The sequence below is a fragment of the Hordeum vulgare genome, chromosome 5H (genome assembly GCF_904849725.1).
Source record: "Hordeum vulgare subsp. vulgare chromosome 5H, MorexV3_pseudomolecules_assembly, whole genome shotgun sequence".
In the NCBI taxonomy this organism is placed as follows: Eukaryota; Viridiplantae; Streptophyta; class Magnoliopsida; order Poales; family Poaceae; genus Hordeum; species Hordeum vulgare.
This window is the reverse complement of record NC_058522.1, coordinates 302,532,982-302,550,499: the sequence shown is the minus strand read 5'-3', so window position 1 is coordinate 302,550,499 and position 17,518 is coordinate 302,532,982. Positions and strand designations below refer to the sequence as shown.

At 49.2% G+C, this 17,518-nt stretch overlaps 1 protein-coding gene across 1 annotated transcript; it reads left to right on the top strand.

The window, feature by feature from the left end:
• Window positions 1-286: 286 nt before the first annotated feature.
• LOC123396633 lies at window positions 287-992 on the top strand (the record flags this gene model as incomplete). Its single annotated transcript, XM_045091516.1, has 1 exon — window positions 287-992. A coding segment is annotated over one exon (582 nt), but the record flags the coding sequence as incomplete, so codon positions are not given.
• Between the last annotated feature and the right edge of the window lie 16,526 nt (window positions 993-17,518).

The window sequence follows — 17,518 nt, the reverse complement described above, 5'->3', positions numbered from 1 at the left end:
GCGTTGGTGATGATGGTTCCACTTTGAGGATTTTTATATGTGCATACATGTGCCTTTGAGGATGTTAGACAAAGATGGGGCTATCCTTGCATATATTGAGCAAGTTTATGGTTAATTATCTTTGTGCGATTTAGCAAGTGTTAAGTTTCATGTTCAGCCCGATTTATGTTTGTAGGGAAGAATTTAAATTATTCTATGCTGCCATGTATGAGATCCTTTTTCAATTGGCTAGAAAGACAAGTATACGCTTTAGGTAATTCTTACTTTTACGAGGAGCTACTAAATAATAATAATTTTGCAGGGTTCTCTCATTGAGATGACTGGCCCTAAGCGATGCATCGCAATGGATTCCTCTGTTCTAGTTGAATTTGACATCAGGATCAAGACAGGAGAGAAAGAAGAAGATGATCTAACATTGATTGACGGCGCGACAGATTACTGTGACCTAACCACACCTTCTATGTCATTCACAAATCGCATTAATGGCGATTGTGGTGCAGTTGACATCACTTTGGCACGTGTTTACAATGCTGTGGAAGCCACGATAGATGTTCTCATATTGAAAGTGCAGAATGGATTCAATTTGTCGCTCAGTTTGTTTGTATTTGTTGGCGGGTCAGATCAGGAAATTCCACTCTTTCATGGCACTACTGCTGAGTCATGTGGCTTAAGAAGATACGTGATTGCTGTAGAGATGGATACTTGGTTGCAGTTGAAGTTCAAGGTAGGTCAAAACGGCTCTAAAAATGACCATCTTGAACGCAGTTGCCATTTCAAAGCAAACATTCATGGATGTGCCTGTCAACAAATAATGCTTCAGCATGCCTCTCTCTCTCTGAAGGTGACTTGGTCAACCGTGCCAGGATAAAGTCATTGTGTTTCATTTTCAAATTTAAGTTGCAGTATTTGATCTTGGACTTGATCTGTGTAATTTTCGTTTTTTGAGAAACACATACTCCATTTTAATCTGCATTGGATGGATGTTTTAGTTAGTTTTGTGTGCTAGAAGTCAGTATTGTTATACGCCTTCACTAGTTCAGTGAGAAGCAGGTGATGTGTTCTACATGTTCTCTAAGCATGGCTTATCTTTACTTGAAGATAGTACCAGGAGTTGATTTTGCAGTTATGTGATTTGTGCGCCTTTTTTCTAAAAGGTTCAGGAAGTTCTGCTGAAACAAAATCTAGATAGAAAGCATCCGGACACATTGTATAAACTAGCTTAAAGTTGCAACTGGTCGCAACTATATAGATTGTTGTTGAAGCAATAGAACTATAAACAATTGGACATAATAGTGCTAGAAAGGGGACTTGAACCCAAGGTATTCATTAGACTTTGAGCCCAATAACCAACTAAGCCACCTTTAGTTGTTGTTTATTGTATATATACAAGGTTATTTGAAAAAAAAAATTTCTGTTATATCAGCGATAATAATTTTTTTGCTTGGTAACTTTGACATGATCAGCGTGATAACTATGACTTGAGCAGCATGATAACTATACTATGATAAGCCTGATAACTATACTATGAGAAGCATGATAACTTTAGCATGGGGTAATGGTAACTTCACACTGGGTATGTTTCGACATAAAAAATATCTACTGGGACATGTTTCAGTAACATTTTTTACATGGATAAAAAGTTAACAATGTGTTGTATGTAAGTTATCGGGTGTTTGGTGCGTAAATTATCATACTATTTGCACTGGTTATTAGAGCATATTTCTAGAACTTTTCGTCCAAGGTGAAAAGTTACCAATACGTTTATATGTAAGTTATCAGATTAATTGTACGTAGTTATTATCTTATTTACACAGAAGTTATTGGAGGTAACAACGTTTCCACCTCGGATGGTCAAAAAGTGGTATTTTATTTAAACTTGTTAGGAGCCAAGCAGTGGATGAGTTAGCTAGTGTGTTAAGATCTTAATATTAAAGTCTTGAGTTTAATTCTCAGCTTTGGCATAATTTTTTAGGCTATAAAACTACAATATGAAAACTATTAGCATCAAGATTTGTTTTCAATATCTTTTTCTTCGAGGATCGTTATCATGTGGTTCATGCCAAAGTTATCAAGCCATTTATTATTATTTTTTTGGATTTTTTGCTGTTCAAATCCCATCCTTGTTCGCCTTGTGATTTACCATATGATTTTTTAACACTCTTTCTCCACAAGTCAAAAATAGTTATCATGTTTTGGCTAAGTAAGTTATTAAAGTTGATGTGCATAGATTATCATGCTAGGAGACATGACTTCAGGGAAAGGCGGTTCCACAACTTTTTCCCCTTGTTAAAAAATTACCACAGTTCGGTTAAGTAAATTATCAGCTTTATTGTGCGTATATTATCATGTTATTTTTTTCATATAAGTTATCAGTGTATATTTGTCAACAACTTTTTTCTTGGGTCAAAGGTTATCACAATGTTTGCGCGTGAGTTATCAATCATAATGGACTATTATTATCATATATTTACATGAAAGTTATCGGGCATGTTATTAACATTTTTTTTGTCATACAAGTCCGTCTGACAAAGGCTTGTTTCTTGCTGCAACTCCCTTTCGTCTATCTTTTTCTGCTGGCAGAGGAGCACCTTGACAATGTCACTCATTTCTCTTTGTATTGGCACGACGTGCAAGGCACAAACCCCGTATATAATCACAAATGTTTCTGCTATAGCTCTGCCACCTCTGTACTTCCACTCTGCTGGCATTAGAGTATTTATTAGAAAGAAAGCGCTCATAGTACAAATAGTCGAAAGTACTTTACCATAGTGAACATCAAAGGGGACAAGGACGGAGCTGGAGCAAATGTTACCCGATGCAACATTTTAACAAAGCATAATTTTTTAAGCAACAATGTATTGAATAAAGGTGTATTTATCACTTCCAGCACATATTATTAAATATAATCGAAGGTGATTTGTAAACACAAAAGGTTGCCATCAAAATGCTTGCAATAATGATAAAACAAGGGACATAATTACTTGAAAAGTATGCCTTGCATTTCCAAATTCCAACATACATTGTTCAACAACAAGGTTGGATAACCTACAAAATAAAAATAGAATTAAACTTACTAGTAGGACATAATAAAAATGCCCAAATGAAAGTACTTATACATGGCTAAAAATCTGAAAATTACCACTCGAGCATTGGTGACCTTTTAGATTTCTTCTTTCAAAACATAACAAGTAACATCATTGCTCAAACTTTCATCATTGAGGCGATTGCGCAAGCAAGTTTTAAACAGTTTTATAGCTGAATATCACCTGCGATGGTGCTTTTCTTTTGAGAGAATCTTGTCCATAGCATCTATTTTTCTAACATAAATTACAGATGAGGTATTTACAGATAAATAAAATACACCATAATTAGAAGTTAACCCTAGAAAATGCCCCACACTTTGTTAAAATATAATGATCCCTATTATATTCGCTACAAGTTTATACAAGATTGTTGCAGTTTGTAAAGAAAATTAGGAGAAGTAAGACAAAGCCCCTATCATAACCAGGCCTGATGGAGACGAAGGTTCAAGACGGAAGAGCCCCGCTTCGGTACACCCTCCCCACAAAACATAGAAGGATAGAAAGGTCATTTCCTTCAAACGTCCTTGTGCCTTGCCGCCCGTTCGCGCCTTGCGCTGCTTGCCGCGCTTGCGGCCGCCCGTCGTGGAAGAAGGCTCCCCCTTCTTCTTGTCACCAAGGCTGGCATCCCAGTGCTCCCGAGTTAGGAGCAGCTTCCCGCCGGTGGTGATGGGCCCCGAGGGAGGCTGTGGCTCGTCGGTGTCGACGACCTTGAGGCGACCTATCGCCTCCTCGATCGTCATCGTGGAGAGGTCCAGCAAAGACTCGATCGAGCGAGCCATCTGCTTGTACATCTCGGGAATGCACCGGAAAAGCTTCTCGACAGCTCTCTCCTTGGTGTAGGTGGCATCGCCGAACTTCACCATCTTCTGCAGCAGAGTGTTGAGACGGAGAGAAAAGTCATCAACGTCCTCACCTGGCTTGAAAGCCAGGCTCTCCCACTCCTTACGAAGTGCCTGCAGTGTGGACTTGCGAGCACGGTCGCTGCCGATGCGTGCCGCGGCGATGGCGTCCCAAGCCTCCTTGGCAGTCCGCTTGTTGGAAAGCGAGAACTGCATCTCGGGCGGGACTGCGGCGATGAGGGCGTCCAGCGCCCGTCGATCTTCTTGGTGGTCGACGTTGCTGTCCTGGACTGCCTCCCACAGCCGCCGCACCTGGAGCCTGATCTTCATGATCGCGGCCCACTCGACGTAGTTGGTTTTAGTGAGGGTAGGCCACCCAACACTGGGACCAACATCCCTGACCACAGTCCGGACCTCGTAGAGGCCGCGGTCCTGGTCGTTGTAGCCGCCGTCGCCGTGCGCACCTTCACCTGGAGCGCGGGCATGCTCGGCTGCCCACTGCGCTGTCCGCGCTTGCGCCACTTTGGCGCGGTCTGCGTCGGCGCCGTCGTCCGCAGGTGCGGAGCCGTTGGAGCTGCCGAAGCCGACGCAGAGTGCCTTGGCATCCGCTGTAGCCTCACGTGCTGCCTCCGCTGCTGCTGCTGCTTCTACCTCCGCCCTGGCTGCTTCTACCTCCGCTCTGGCTGCTGCCAGCTCCGCTGCAGCCAGCCTTGACACCCTTGTTGCTAAGATGCTGCTAATATGCTAGTCCAAGATGGTATCCTAACTGCCAGTCCTTGATGGTCAAGGATTCTATCCTAACAGCCACAAGGACCATGTGCTGCAGCCCCACAAAGGACTATGTGCTGCAGCCCCACAAAGACCATAGTACATAGACTTATCCATCATTCCCCCCTAAGTCTTGTACGTCGTCTTGTGGGAGAGTCGAATCATCCATTATGTGGATCTAGATCTCCTCTCTCTTTTCCCTCAAGAACAAGCAAGAATCATTGGAGGGATAGAGAGTAATCAAGCTCTAAGAATGTCAACAATGGAGGTAGAACAAGAGCTCAACGGATAGATAAGACCAAGGGGGAAGAAGACCCCCTTTATATAGTGGGGGAAGGAATCAGACCGTTACCCCCACTTTCTGCCCGAGCTCCAGCGGTACTACCGCTGGCTGCAGCGGTACTACCGCTCGCACTCCAGCGGTACTATCGCCAGCTAGCGGTACTACCGCTACCACTCCAGCGGTACTACCGCTGCCACTCCAGCGGTACTACCGCTGGGCCCGTGGTAGTGCAACGGCACTACCACCGCCAAGAAAGTCTTCGCAAAAAGGTCCGTCCACGAACAACCGCTAGGCAGGCGGTACTAAGCTCCTGGAGCGGTACTAACGCTGACCAGGGGCGGTACTACCGCCAGCCAGCGGTACTACCGCTCGCCACTGAAACATCCATAACTTTTGCATACGAGCTCCGAATCGAGCAAACCCAAGCTTGTTGGATTCAGGACGACAAGGGCTATCCAAACAGCGTTTGGTGCGGACTTCATGGAGGACCTCATGGAATACCAGGACCCCATCCAGGATGTAGCGTCCTCGGATGAAGGCCGACTGATCGGGATGGGTGATGTGGTCGGCTAGTGGGGTCACCCTATTGGTGAACCCCTTTGCCAGGATGCGGAAGATCACATTGATCACCGTGATAGGCCGGAACTGACGGATGTCCGAGGCGCCAGTCACCTTGGGAATCAGCGTGATGATCCCGTAGTTAAGGCGGTGGAGGCCGATGGAACCAACATAGAACTCCTCAAAGAGGGCCATCGTCTCCTGTCTAACGGAGCCCGAGAAGGAGTGGAAGAACTTGACCGGCAGACATCCGAGCCCGGTGCGGAGGAAGGATTCATATCCTTGATGGCAGTCCACACCTCTTCCTCTGAGAACGGGGCCGTAAGGGCCGCATTCTCCTCGGCAGAGGCACACTGGCGAACGGTCCAAAAATCTGGTCCAAAAATCTAGTGCCATGGCTAAACCACTCCAAGGAGTGGAGGAGAACAAGGCCTTGTAAAATCCATCAACATGGGCGCGGATGTCCCCAGACGGCTGAAGGAGGGCCTCTCCGTCCCAGAGCAGGGGGGTGGAGTACCGTCGGCGCCAACCATTGGCAATAGCCTGGAAATATGCCGTATTGGCGTCTCCCTTAAGAACCCACTTTTGGGTCTCGCGGAAGCGCCAATAAGCTTTGAAGATTGCAACACTCAAAGCCATGCACAGAGAAAAAGGGCTATGTTTCAAATGCGGTGATATAAAATATCATTGTGGCTAGAAATGTCTGCCCTCAGTTCAACTGGAACTGATTGAAGATTTGCTGCATCTGCTGGAAGGAGCTCACCCACTTACTCTTGGTGAAGAAAATGCTTCGCAACATGAATCATCGTCCGAAAGTGAAGAGGAAGGGTTGATGCATATTTCTCCATGAGCTGTAGCAGGTCGTCGCAAAACGATCTGATTGCAAAGAGGTTTATGTGGGCAGCAGGTGCTGATTTTGGTTGACTGTCTAGCTCTACTAACTTCTTCAGCAGTCACACCGTACAAAGGCTTCAGTTACCCAGGCAAGGCCCTACCTGCAACTGTGGCCATTGCTAATGGGGGAAAGTGCAAAGCATAGCTATGGTGCCCAAAGCTGTATGGACATGCCACGTTCACACCTTCACAACAGAATTTTGTGTACTCGATCTCGGATGTTATGATATTATACTCGACATGAATTGGTTATCTGGAATTGGTGCCATGTGGGTGGATTGTGTTAGACCTTTCAGCCCGAGCATTGATAGTTGTGGATGACACTAGGAGAGTTGGGACAATTTTCGTTGGTTTATTTCTCACACAATGCCATGCCAACCTGAGGGGTTGAGGATACATATTTATAGGCTGCTAGCCAGCCAAGCATATGCTAAGATGCTAGTCTAAGATGCTGCTAAGATGCTAGTCCAAGATGCTATCCTAACTGCCAGTCCTTGATGGTCAAGGATTCTATCCTAACAGCCACAAGGACCATGTGCTGCAGCCGCACAAAGGACTATGTGCTGCAGCCCCACAAAGACCATAGCACATAGACTTATCCATCATTCCCCCCTAAGTCTTGTACGTCGTCTTGTGGGAGAGTCGAATCATCCATTATGTGGATCTAGATCTCCTCTCTCTTTTCCCTCAAGAACAATCAAGAATCATTGGAGGGATAGAGAGTAATCAAGCTCTAAGAATGTCAACAATGGAGGTAGAACAAGAGCTCAACGGATAGATAAGACCAAGGGGGAAGAAGACCCCCTTTATATAGTGGGGGAAGGAATCAGACCGTTACCCCCACTTTCTGCCCGAGCTCCAGCGGTACTACCGCTGGCTGCAGCGGTACAACCGCTGGCACTCCAGCGGTACTACCGCCAGCTAGCGGTACTACCGCTGGCCCCAGCGGTACTACCGCTGGGCCCCTGGTAGAGCAACAGCACTACCACCGCCAAGAAAGTCTTCGCAAAAAGGTCCGTCCACGAACAACCGCTAGGCAGGCGGTACTAAGCTCCTGGAGCGGTACTACCGCTGACCAGGGGCGGTACTTCCGCCAGCCAGCGGTACTACCACAACCTCCAGCGGTACTACCGCTAGGTCCAGCGGTACTACCGCTCGCCACTGAAACAGCCATAACTTTCGCATACGAGCTCCGAATCGAGCAAACCCAAGCTTGTTGGATTCAGGACGACAAGGGCTATCCAAACAGCGTTTGGTGCGGACTTCATGGAGGACCTCATGGAATACCAGGACCCCATGCAGGATGTAGCGTCCTCGGATGAAGGCCGACTGATCGGGATGGGTGATGTGGTCGGCTAGTGGGGTCACCCTATTGGTGAACCCCTTTGCCACGATGCGGAAGATCACATTGATCACCGTGATAGGCCGGAACTGATGGATGTCCGAGGCGCCAGTCACCTTGGGAATCAGCGTGATGATCCCGTAGTTAAGGCGGTGGAGGTCGATGGAACCAACGTAGAACTCCTCAAAGAGGGCCATCGTCTCCTGTCTAACGGAGCCCCAGAAGGACTGGAAGAACTTGACCGGCAGACATCTGAGCCCGGTGCGGAGGAAGGATTCATATCCTTGATGGCAGTCCACACCTCTTCCTCTGAGAACGGGGCCGTAAGGGCCGCATTCTCCTCGGTAGAGGCACACTGGCGAACGGTCCAAAAATCTGGTCCAAAAATCTAGTGCCATGGCTAAACCACTCCAAGGAGTGGAGGAGAACAAGGACTTGTAAAAGTCGTCAACGTGGGTGCGGATGTCCCCAGGCGGCTGAAGGAGGGCCTCTCCGTCCCAGAGCAGGGGGGTCGAGTACCGTCGGCGCCAACCATTGGCAATAGCCTGGAAATATGCCGTATTGGCGTCTCCCTTAAGAACCCACTTTTGGGTCTCGCGGAAGCGCCAATAACCTTTGAAGATTGCAACACTCAAAGCCATGCACAGAGAAAAAGGGCTATGTTTCAAATGCGGTGATATAAAATATCATTGTGGCTAGAAATGTCTGCCCTCAGTTCAACTGGAACTGATTGAAGATTTGCTGCATCTGCTGGAAGGAGCTCACCCACTTACTCTTGGTGAAGAAAATGCTTCGCAACATGAATCATCGTCCGAAAGTGAAGAGGAAGGGTTGATGCATATTTCTCCATGAGCTGTAGCAGGTCGTCGCAAAACGATCTGATTGCAAAGAGGTTTATGTGGACAGCAGGTGCTGATTTTGGTTGACTGGCGGAGCTCTACTAACTTCTTCAGCAGTCACACCGTACAAAGGCTTCAGTTACCCAGGCAAGGCCCTACCTGCAACTGTGGCCATTGCTAATGGTGGAAAGTGCAAAGCATAGCTATGGTGCCCAAAGCTGTATGGACATGCCATGTTCACACCTTCACAACAGAATTTTGTGTACTCGATCTCGGATGTTATGATATTATACTCGGCATGAATTGGTTATCTGGAATTGGTGCCATGTGGGTGGATTGTGTTAGACCTTTCAGCCTGAGCATTGATAGTTGTGGATGACACTAGGAGAGTTGGGACAATTTTCGTTGGTTTATTTCTCACACAATGCCATGCCAACCTGAGGGGTTGGGGATACATATTTATAGGCTGCTAGCCAGCCAAGCATATGCTAAGATGCTAGTCTAAGATGCTGCTAAGATGCTAGTCCAAGATGCTATCCTAACTGCCAGTCCTTGATGGTCAAGGATTCTATCCTAACAGCCACAAGGACCATGTGCTGCAGCCCCACAAAGGACTATGTGCTGCAGCCCCACAAAGACCATAGTACATAGACTTATCCATCATTCCCCCCTAAGTCTTGTACGTCGTCTTGTGGGAGAGTCTAATCAACCATTATGTGGATCTAGATCTCCTCTCTCTTTTCCCTCAAGAACAAGCAAGAATCATTAGAGGGATAGAGAGTAATCAAGCTCTAAGAATGTCAACAATGGAGGTAGAACAAGAGCTCAACGGATAGATAAGACCAAGGGGGAAGAGGACCCCCTTTATATAGTGGGGGAAGGAATCACACCGTTACCCCCACTTTCTGCCCGAGCTCCAGCGGTACTACCGCTGGCTGCAGCGGTACTACCGCTGGCACTCCAGCGGTACAACCGCTGGCACTCCAGCGGTACTACCGCCAGCTAGCGGTACTACCGCTGGCACTCCAGCGGTACTACCGCTGGGCCCCTGGTAGTGCAACGACACTACCACCGCCAAGAAAGTCTTCGCAAAAAGGTCTGTCCACGAACAACCGCTAGGCAGGCGGTACTAAGCTCCTGGAGCGGTACTACCGCTGACCAGGGGCGGTACTACCGCCAGCCAGCGGTACTACCGCTAGGGCCAGCGGTACTACCGCCAACTCCAGCGGTACTACCGCTAGGTCCAGCGATACTACCGCTCGCCACGGAAACAACCATAACTTTCACATACGAGCTCCGAATCGAGCAAACCCAAGCTTGTTGGATTCAGGACGACAAGGGCTATCCAAACAACGTTTGGTGCGGACTTCATGGAGGACCTCATGGAATACCAGGACCCCATCCAGGATGTAGCGTCCTCGGATGAAGGCCGACTGATCGGGATGGGTGATGTGGTCGGCTAGTGGGGTCACCCTATTGGTGAACCCCTTTGCCAGGATGCGGAAGATCACATTGATCACCGTGATAGGCCGGAACTGACGGATGTCCGAGGCGCCAGTCACCTTGGGAATCAGCGTGATGATCCCGTAGTTAAGGCGGTGGAGGTTGATGGAACCAACATAGAACTCCTCAAAGAGGGCCATCGTCTCCTGTCTAACGGAGCCCCAGAAGGACTGGAAGAACTTGACCGGCAGACATCCGAGCCCGGTGCGGAGGAAGGATTCATATCCTTGATGGCAGTCCACAGCTCTTCCTCTGAGAACGGGGCCGTAAGGGCAGCATTCTCCTCGGCAGAGGCACACTGGCGAACGGTCCAAAAATCTGGTCCAAAAATCTAGTGCCATGGCTAAACCACTCCAAGGAGTGGAGGAGAACAAGGCCTTCTAAAAGCCGTCAACATGGGCGCGGATGTCCCCAGGCGGCTGAAGGAGGGCCTCTCCGTCCCAGAGCAGGGGGGTGGAGTACCGTCGGCGCCAACCATTGGCAATAGCCTGGAAATATGCCGTATTGGCGTCTCCCTTAAGAACCCACTTTTGGGTCTCGCGGAAGCGCCAATAAGCTTTGAAGATTGCAACACTCAAAGCCATGCACAGAGAAAAAGGGCTATGTTTCAAATGCGGTGATATAAAATATCATTGTGGCTAGAAATGTCTGCCCTCAGTTCAACTGGAACTGATTGAAGATTTGCTGCATCTGCTGGAAGGAGCTCACCCACTTACTCTTGGTGAAGAAAATGCTTCGCAACATGAATCATCGTCCGAAAGTGAAGAGGAAGGGTTGATGCATATTTCTCCATGAGCTGTAGCAGGTCGTCGCAAAACGATCTGATTGCAAAGAGGTTTATGTGGGCAGCAGGTGCTGATTTTGGTTGACTGGCGGAGCTCTACTAACTTCTTCAGCAGTCACACCGTACAAAGGCTTCAGTTACCCAGGCAAGGCCCTACCCGCAACTGTGGCCATTGCTAATGGGGGAAAGTGCAAAGCATAGCTATGGTGCCCAAAGCTGTATGGACATGCCACGTTCACACCTTCACAACATAATTTTGTGTACTCGATCTCGGATGTTATGATATTATACTCGGCATGAATTGGTTATCTGGAATTGGTGCCATGTGGGTGGATTGTGTTAGACCTTTCAGCCTGAGCATTGATAGTTGTGGATGACACTAGGAGAGTTGGGACAATTTTCGTTGGTTTATTTCTCACACAATGCCATGCCAACCTAAGTGGTTGGGGATACATATTTATAGGCTGCTAGCCAGCCAAGCATATGCTAAGATGCTAGTCTAAGATGCCGCTAAGATGCTAGTCCAAGATGCTATCCTAACTGCCAGTCCTTGATGGTCAAGGATTCTATCCTAACAGCCACAAGGACCATGTGCTGCAGCCCCACAAAGGACTATGTGCTGCAGCCCCACAAAGACCATAGTACATAGACTTATCCATCATTCCCCCCTAAGTCTTGTACGTCGTCTTGTGGGAGAGTCGAATCATCCATTATGTGGATCTAGATCTCCTCTCTCTTTTCCCTCAAGAACAAGCAAGAATCATTGGAGGGATAAAGAGTAATCAAGCTCTAAGAATGTCAACAATGGAGGTAGAACCAGAGCTCAACGGATAGATAAGACCAAGGGGGAAGAAGACCCCCTTTATATAGTGGGGGAAGGAATCAGACCGTTACCCCCACTTTCTGCCCGAGCTCCAACGGTACTACCGCTGGCTGCAGCGGTACTACCGCTGGCACTCCAGCGGTACAACCGCTGGCACTCCAGCGGTACTACCGCCAGCTAGCGGTACTACCGCTGGCACTCCAGCGGTACTACCGCTGGGCCCCTAGTAGTGCAACGACACTACCACCGCCAAGAAAGTCTTCGCAAAAAGGTCTGTCCACGAATAACCGCTAGGCAGGCGGTACTAAGCTCCTGGAGCGGTACTACCGCTGACCAGGGGCGGTACTACCGCTGACCAGGGGCGGTACTACCGCCAGCCAGCGGTACTACCGCTAGGGCGAGCGGTACTACCGCCAACTCCAGCGGTACTACCGCTAGGTCCAGCGATACTACCGCTCGCCACTGAAACAACCATAACTTTCGCATACGAGCTCCGAATCGAGCAAACCCAAGCTTGTTGGATTCAGGACGACAAGGGCTATCCAAACAGCGTTTGGTGCGGACTTCATGGAGGACCTCATGGAATACCAGGACCCCATCCAGGATGTAGCGTCCTCGGATGAAGGCCGACTGATCGGGATGGGTGATGTGGTCGGCTAGTGGGGTCACCCTATTGGTGAACCCCTTTGCCAGGATGCGGAAGATCACATTGATCACCGTGATAGGCCGGAACTGACGGATGTCCGAGGCGCCAGTCACCTTGGGAATCAGCGTGATGATCCCGTAGTTAAGGCGGTGGAGGTCGATGGAACCAACATAGAACTCCTCAAAGGGGGCCATCGTCTCCTGTCTAACGGAGCCCCAGAAGGACTGGAAGAACTTGACCGGCAGACATCCGAGCCCGGTGCGGAGGAAGGATTCATATCCTTGATGGCAGTCCACACCTCTTCCTCTGAGAACGGGGCCATAAGGGCCGCATTCTCCTCGGCAGAGGCACACTGGCGAACGGTCCAAAAATCTGGTCCAAAAATCTAGTGCCATGGCTAAACCACTCCAAGGAGTGGAGGAGAACAAGGCCTTGTATAAGCCGTCAACATGGGCGCGGATGTCCCCAGGCGGCTGAAGGAGGGCCTCTCCGTCCCAGAGCAGGGGGGTGGAGTACCGTCGGCGCCAACCATTGGCAATAGCCTGGAAATATGCCGTATTGGCCTCTCCCTTAAGAACCCACTTTTGGGTCTCGCGGAAGCGCCAGTAAGCTTTGAAGATTGCAACACTCAAAGCCATGCACAGAGAAAAAGGGCTATGTTTCAAATGCGGTGATATAAAATATCATTGTGGCTAGAAATGTCTGCCCTCAGTTCAACTGGAACTGATTGAAGATTTGCTGCATCTGCTGGAAGGAGCTCACCCACTTACTCTTGGTGAAGAAAATGCTTCGCAACATGAATCATCGTCCGAAAGTGAAGAGGAAGGGTTGATGCATATTTCTCCATGAGCTGTAGTAGGTCGTCGCAAAACGATCTGATTGCAAAGAGGTTTATGTGGGCAGCAGGTGCTGATTTTGGTTGACTGGCGGAGCTCTACTAACTTCTTCAGCAGTCACACCGTACAAAGGCTTCAGTTACCCAGGCAAGGCCCTACCTGCAACTGTGGCCATTGCTAATGGGGGAAAGTGCAAAGCATAGCTATGGTGCCCAAAGCTGTATGGACATGCCACGTTCACACCTTCACAACATAATTTTGTGTACTCGATCTCGGATGTTATGATATTATACTCGGCATGAATTGGTTATCTGGAATTGGTGCCATGTGGGTGGATTGTGTTAGACCTTTCAGCCTGAGCATTGATAGTTGTGGATGACACTAGGAGAGTTGGGACAATTTTCGTTGGTTTATTTCTCACACAATGCCATGCCAACCTGAGGGGTTGGGGATACATATTTATAGGCTGCTAGCCAGCCAAGCATATGCTAAGATGCTAGTCTAAGATGCTGCTAAGATGCTAGTCCAAGATGCTATCCTAACTGCGAGTCCTTGATGGTCAAGGATTCTATCCTAACAGCCACAAGGACCATGTGCTGCAGCCCCACAAAGGACTATGTGCTGCAGCCCCACAAAGACCATAGTACATAGACTTATCCATCATTCCCCCCTAAGTCTTGTACGTCGTCTTGTGGGAGAGTCGAATCATCCATTATGTGGATCTAGATCTCCTCTCTCTTTTCCCTCAAGAACAAGCAAGAATCATTGGAGGGATAGAGAGTAATCAAGCTCTAAGAATGTCAACAATGGAGGTAGAACAAGAGCTCAACGGATAGATAAGACCAAGGGGGAAGAAGACCCCCTTTATATAGTGGGGGAAGGAATCAGACCGTTACCCCCACTTTCTGCCCGAGCTCCTGCGGTACTACCGCTCGCTGCAACGGTATAACTGCTGACACTCCAGCGGTACTACCGCCAGCTAGCGGTACTACCGCTGGCACTCCAGCGGTACTACCGCTGGGCCCCTGGTAGTGCAACGGCACTACCACCGCCAAGAAAGTCTTCGCAAAAAGGTCCGTCCACGAACAACCGCTAGGCAGGCGGTACTAAGCTCCTGGAGCGGTACTACCGCTGACCAGGGGCGGTACTACCGCCAGCCAGCGGTACTACCGCCAACTCCAGCGGTACTACCGCTAGGTCCAGCGATACTACCGCTCGCCACTGAAACAACCATAACTTTCGCATACGAGCTCCGAATCGAGCAAACCCAAGCTTGTTGGATTCAGGACGACAAGGGCTATCCAACAGCATTTTGTGCGGTCTTCATGGAGGACCTCATGGAATACCAGGACCCCATCCAGGATGTAGCGTCCTCGGATGAAGGCCGACTGATCGGGATGGGTGATGTGGTCGGCTAGTGGGGTCACCCTATTGGTGAACCCGTTTGCCAGGATGCGGAAGATCACATTGATCACCGTGATAGGCCGGAACTGAGATGTCCGAGGCGCCAGTTACCTTGGGAATCAGCGTGATGATCCCGTAGTTAAGGCGGTGGAGGTCGATGGAACCAACATAGAACTCCTCAAAGAGGGCGATCGTCTCCTGTCTAACGGAGCCCCAGAAGGACTGGAAGAACTTGACCGGCAGACATCCGAGCCCGGTGCGGAGGAAGGATTCATATCCTTGATGGTAGTCCACACCTCTTCCTCTGAGAACGGGGCCGTAAGGGCCGCATTCTCCTCGGCAGAGGCACACTGGCGAACGGTCCAAAAATCTGGTCCAAAAATCTAGTGCCATGGCTAAACCACTCCAAGGAGTGGAGGAGAACAAGGCCTTGTAAAAGCCGTCAACGTGGGCGCGGATGTCCCCGGGCGGCTGAAGGAGGGCCTCTCCGTCCCAGAGCAGGGGGGTGGAGTACCGTCGGCGCCAACCATTGGCAATAGCCTGGAAATATGCCGTATTGGCGTCTCCCTTAAGAACCCACTTTTGGGTCTCGCGGAAGCGCAAATAAGCTTTGAAGATTGCAACACTCAAAGCCATGCACAGAGAAAAAGGGCTATGTTTCAAATGCGGTGATATAAGATATCATTGTGGTTAGAAATGTCTGCCCTCAGTTCAACTGGAACTGATTGAAGATTTGCTGCATCTGCTGGAAGGAGCTCACCCACTTACTCTTGGTGAAGAAAATGCTTCGCAACATGAATCATCGTCCGAAAGTGAAGAGGAAGGGTTGATGAATATTTCTCCATGAGCTCTAGCAGGTCGTCGCAAAACGATCTGATTGCAAAGAGTTTTATGTGGGCAGCAGGTGCTGATTTTGGTTGACTGGCGGAGCTCTACTAACTTCTTCAGCAGTCACACCGTACAAAGGCTTCAGTTACCCAGGCAAGGCCCTACCTGCAACTGTGGCCATTGCTAATGGGGGAAAGTGCAAAGCATAGCTATGGTGCCCAAAGCTGTATGGACATGCCACGTTCACACCTTCACAACAGAATTTTGTGTACTCGATCTCGGATGTTATGATATTATACTCGGCATGAATTGGTTATCTGGAATTGGTGCCATGTGGGTGGATTGTGTTAGACCTTTCAGCCTGAGCATTGATAGTTGTGGATGACACTAGGAGAGTTGGGACAATTTTCGTTGGTTTATTTCTCACACAATGCCATGCCAACCTGAGGGGTTGGGGATACATATTTATAGGCTGCTAGCTAGCCAAGCATATGCTAAGATGCTAGTCTAAGATGCTACTAAGATGCTAGTCCAAGATGCTATCCTAACTGCCAGTCCTTGATGGTCAAGGATTCTATCCTAACAGCCACAAGGACCATGTGCTGCAGCCTCACAAAGGACTATTTGCTGCAGCCCCACAAAGACCATAGTACATAGACTTATCCATCATTCCCCCCTAAGTCTTGTACGTCGTCTCGTGGGAGAGTCGAATCATCCATTATGTGGATCTAGATCTCCTCTCTCTTTTCCCTCAAGAACAAGCAAGACTCATTGGAGGGATAGAGAGTAATCAAGCTCTAAGAATGTCAACAATGGAGGTAGAACAAGAGCTCAACGGATAGATAAGACCAAGGGGGAAGAAGACCCCCTTTATATAGTGGGGGAAGGAATCAGACCGTTACCCCCACTTTCTGCCCGAGCTCCAGCGGTACTACCGCTGGCTGCAGCGGTACTACCGCTGGCACTCCAGCGGTACTACCGCTGGGCCCCTGGTAGTGCAACGACACTACCACCGTCAAGAAAGTCTTCGCAAAAAGGTCCGTCCACGAACAACCGCTAGGCAGGCGGTACTAAGCTCCTGGAGCGGTACTACCGCTGACCAGGGGCGGTACTACCGCCAGCCAGCGGTACTACCGCTAGGGCCATCGGTACTACCGCTAGGTCCAGCGGTACTACCACTCGCCACTGAAACAGCCATAACTTTCGCATACGAGCTCCGAATCGAGCAAACCCAAGCTTGTTGGATTCAGGACGACAAGGGCTATCCAAACAGCGTTTGGTGCGGACTTCATGGAGGACCTCATGGAATACCAGGACCCCATCCAGGATGTAGCGTCCTCGGATGAAGGCCGACTGATCGGGATGGGTGATGTGGTCGGCTAGTGGGGTCACCCTATTGGTGAACCCCTTTGCCAGGATGCGGAAGATCACATTGATCACCGTGATAGGCCGGAACTGACGGATGTCCGATGCGCCAGTCACCTTGGGAATCAGCGTGATGATCCCGTAGTTAAGGCGGTGGAGGTCAATGGAACCAACATAGAACTCCTCAAAGAGGGCCATCGTCTCCTGTCTAACGGAGCCCCAGAAGGACTCGAAGAACTTGACCGGCAGACATCCGAGCCCGGTGCGGAGGAAGGATTCATATCCTTGATGGCAGTCCACACCTCTTCCTCTGAGAACGGGGCCGTAAGGGCCGCATTCTCCTCGGCAGAGGCACACTGGCGAACGGTCCAAAAATCTGGTCCAAAAATCTAGTGCCATGGCTAAACCACTCCAAGGAGTGGAGGAGAACAAGGCCTTCTAAAAGCCGTCAACATGGGCGCGGATGTCCCCAGGCGGCTGAAGGAGGGCCTCTCCGTCCCAGAGCAGGGGGGTGGAGTACCGTCGGCGCCAACCATTGGCAATAGCCTGGAAATATGCCGTATTGGCGTCTCCCTTAAGAACCCACTTTTGGGTCTCGCGGAAGCGCCAATAAGCTTTGAAGATTGCAACACTCAAAGCCATGCACAGAGAAAAAGGGCTATGTTTCAAATGCGGTGATATAAAATATCATTGTGGCTAGAAATGTCTGCCCTCAGTTCAACT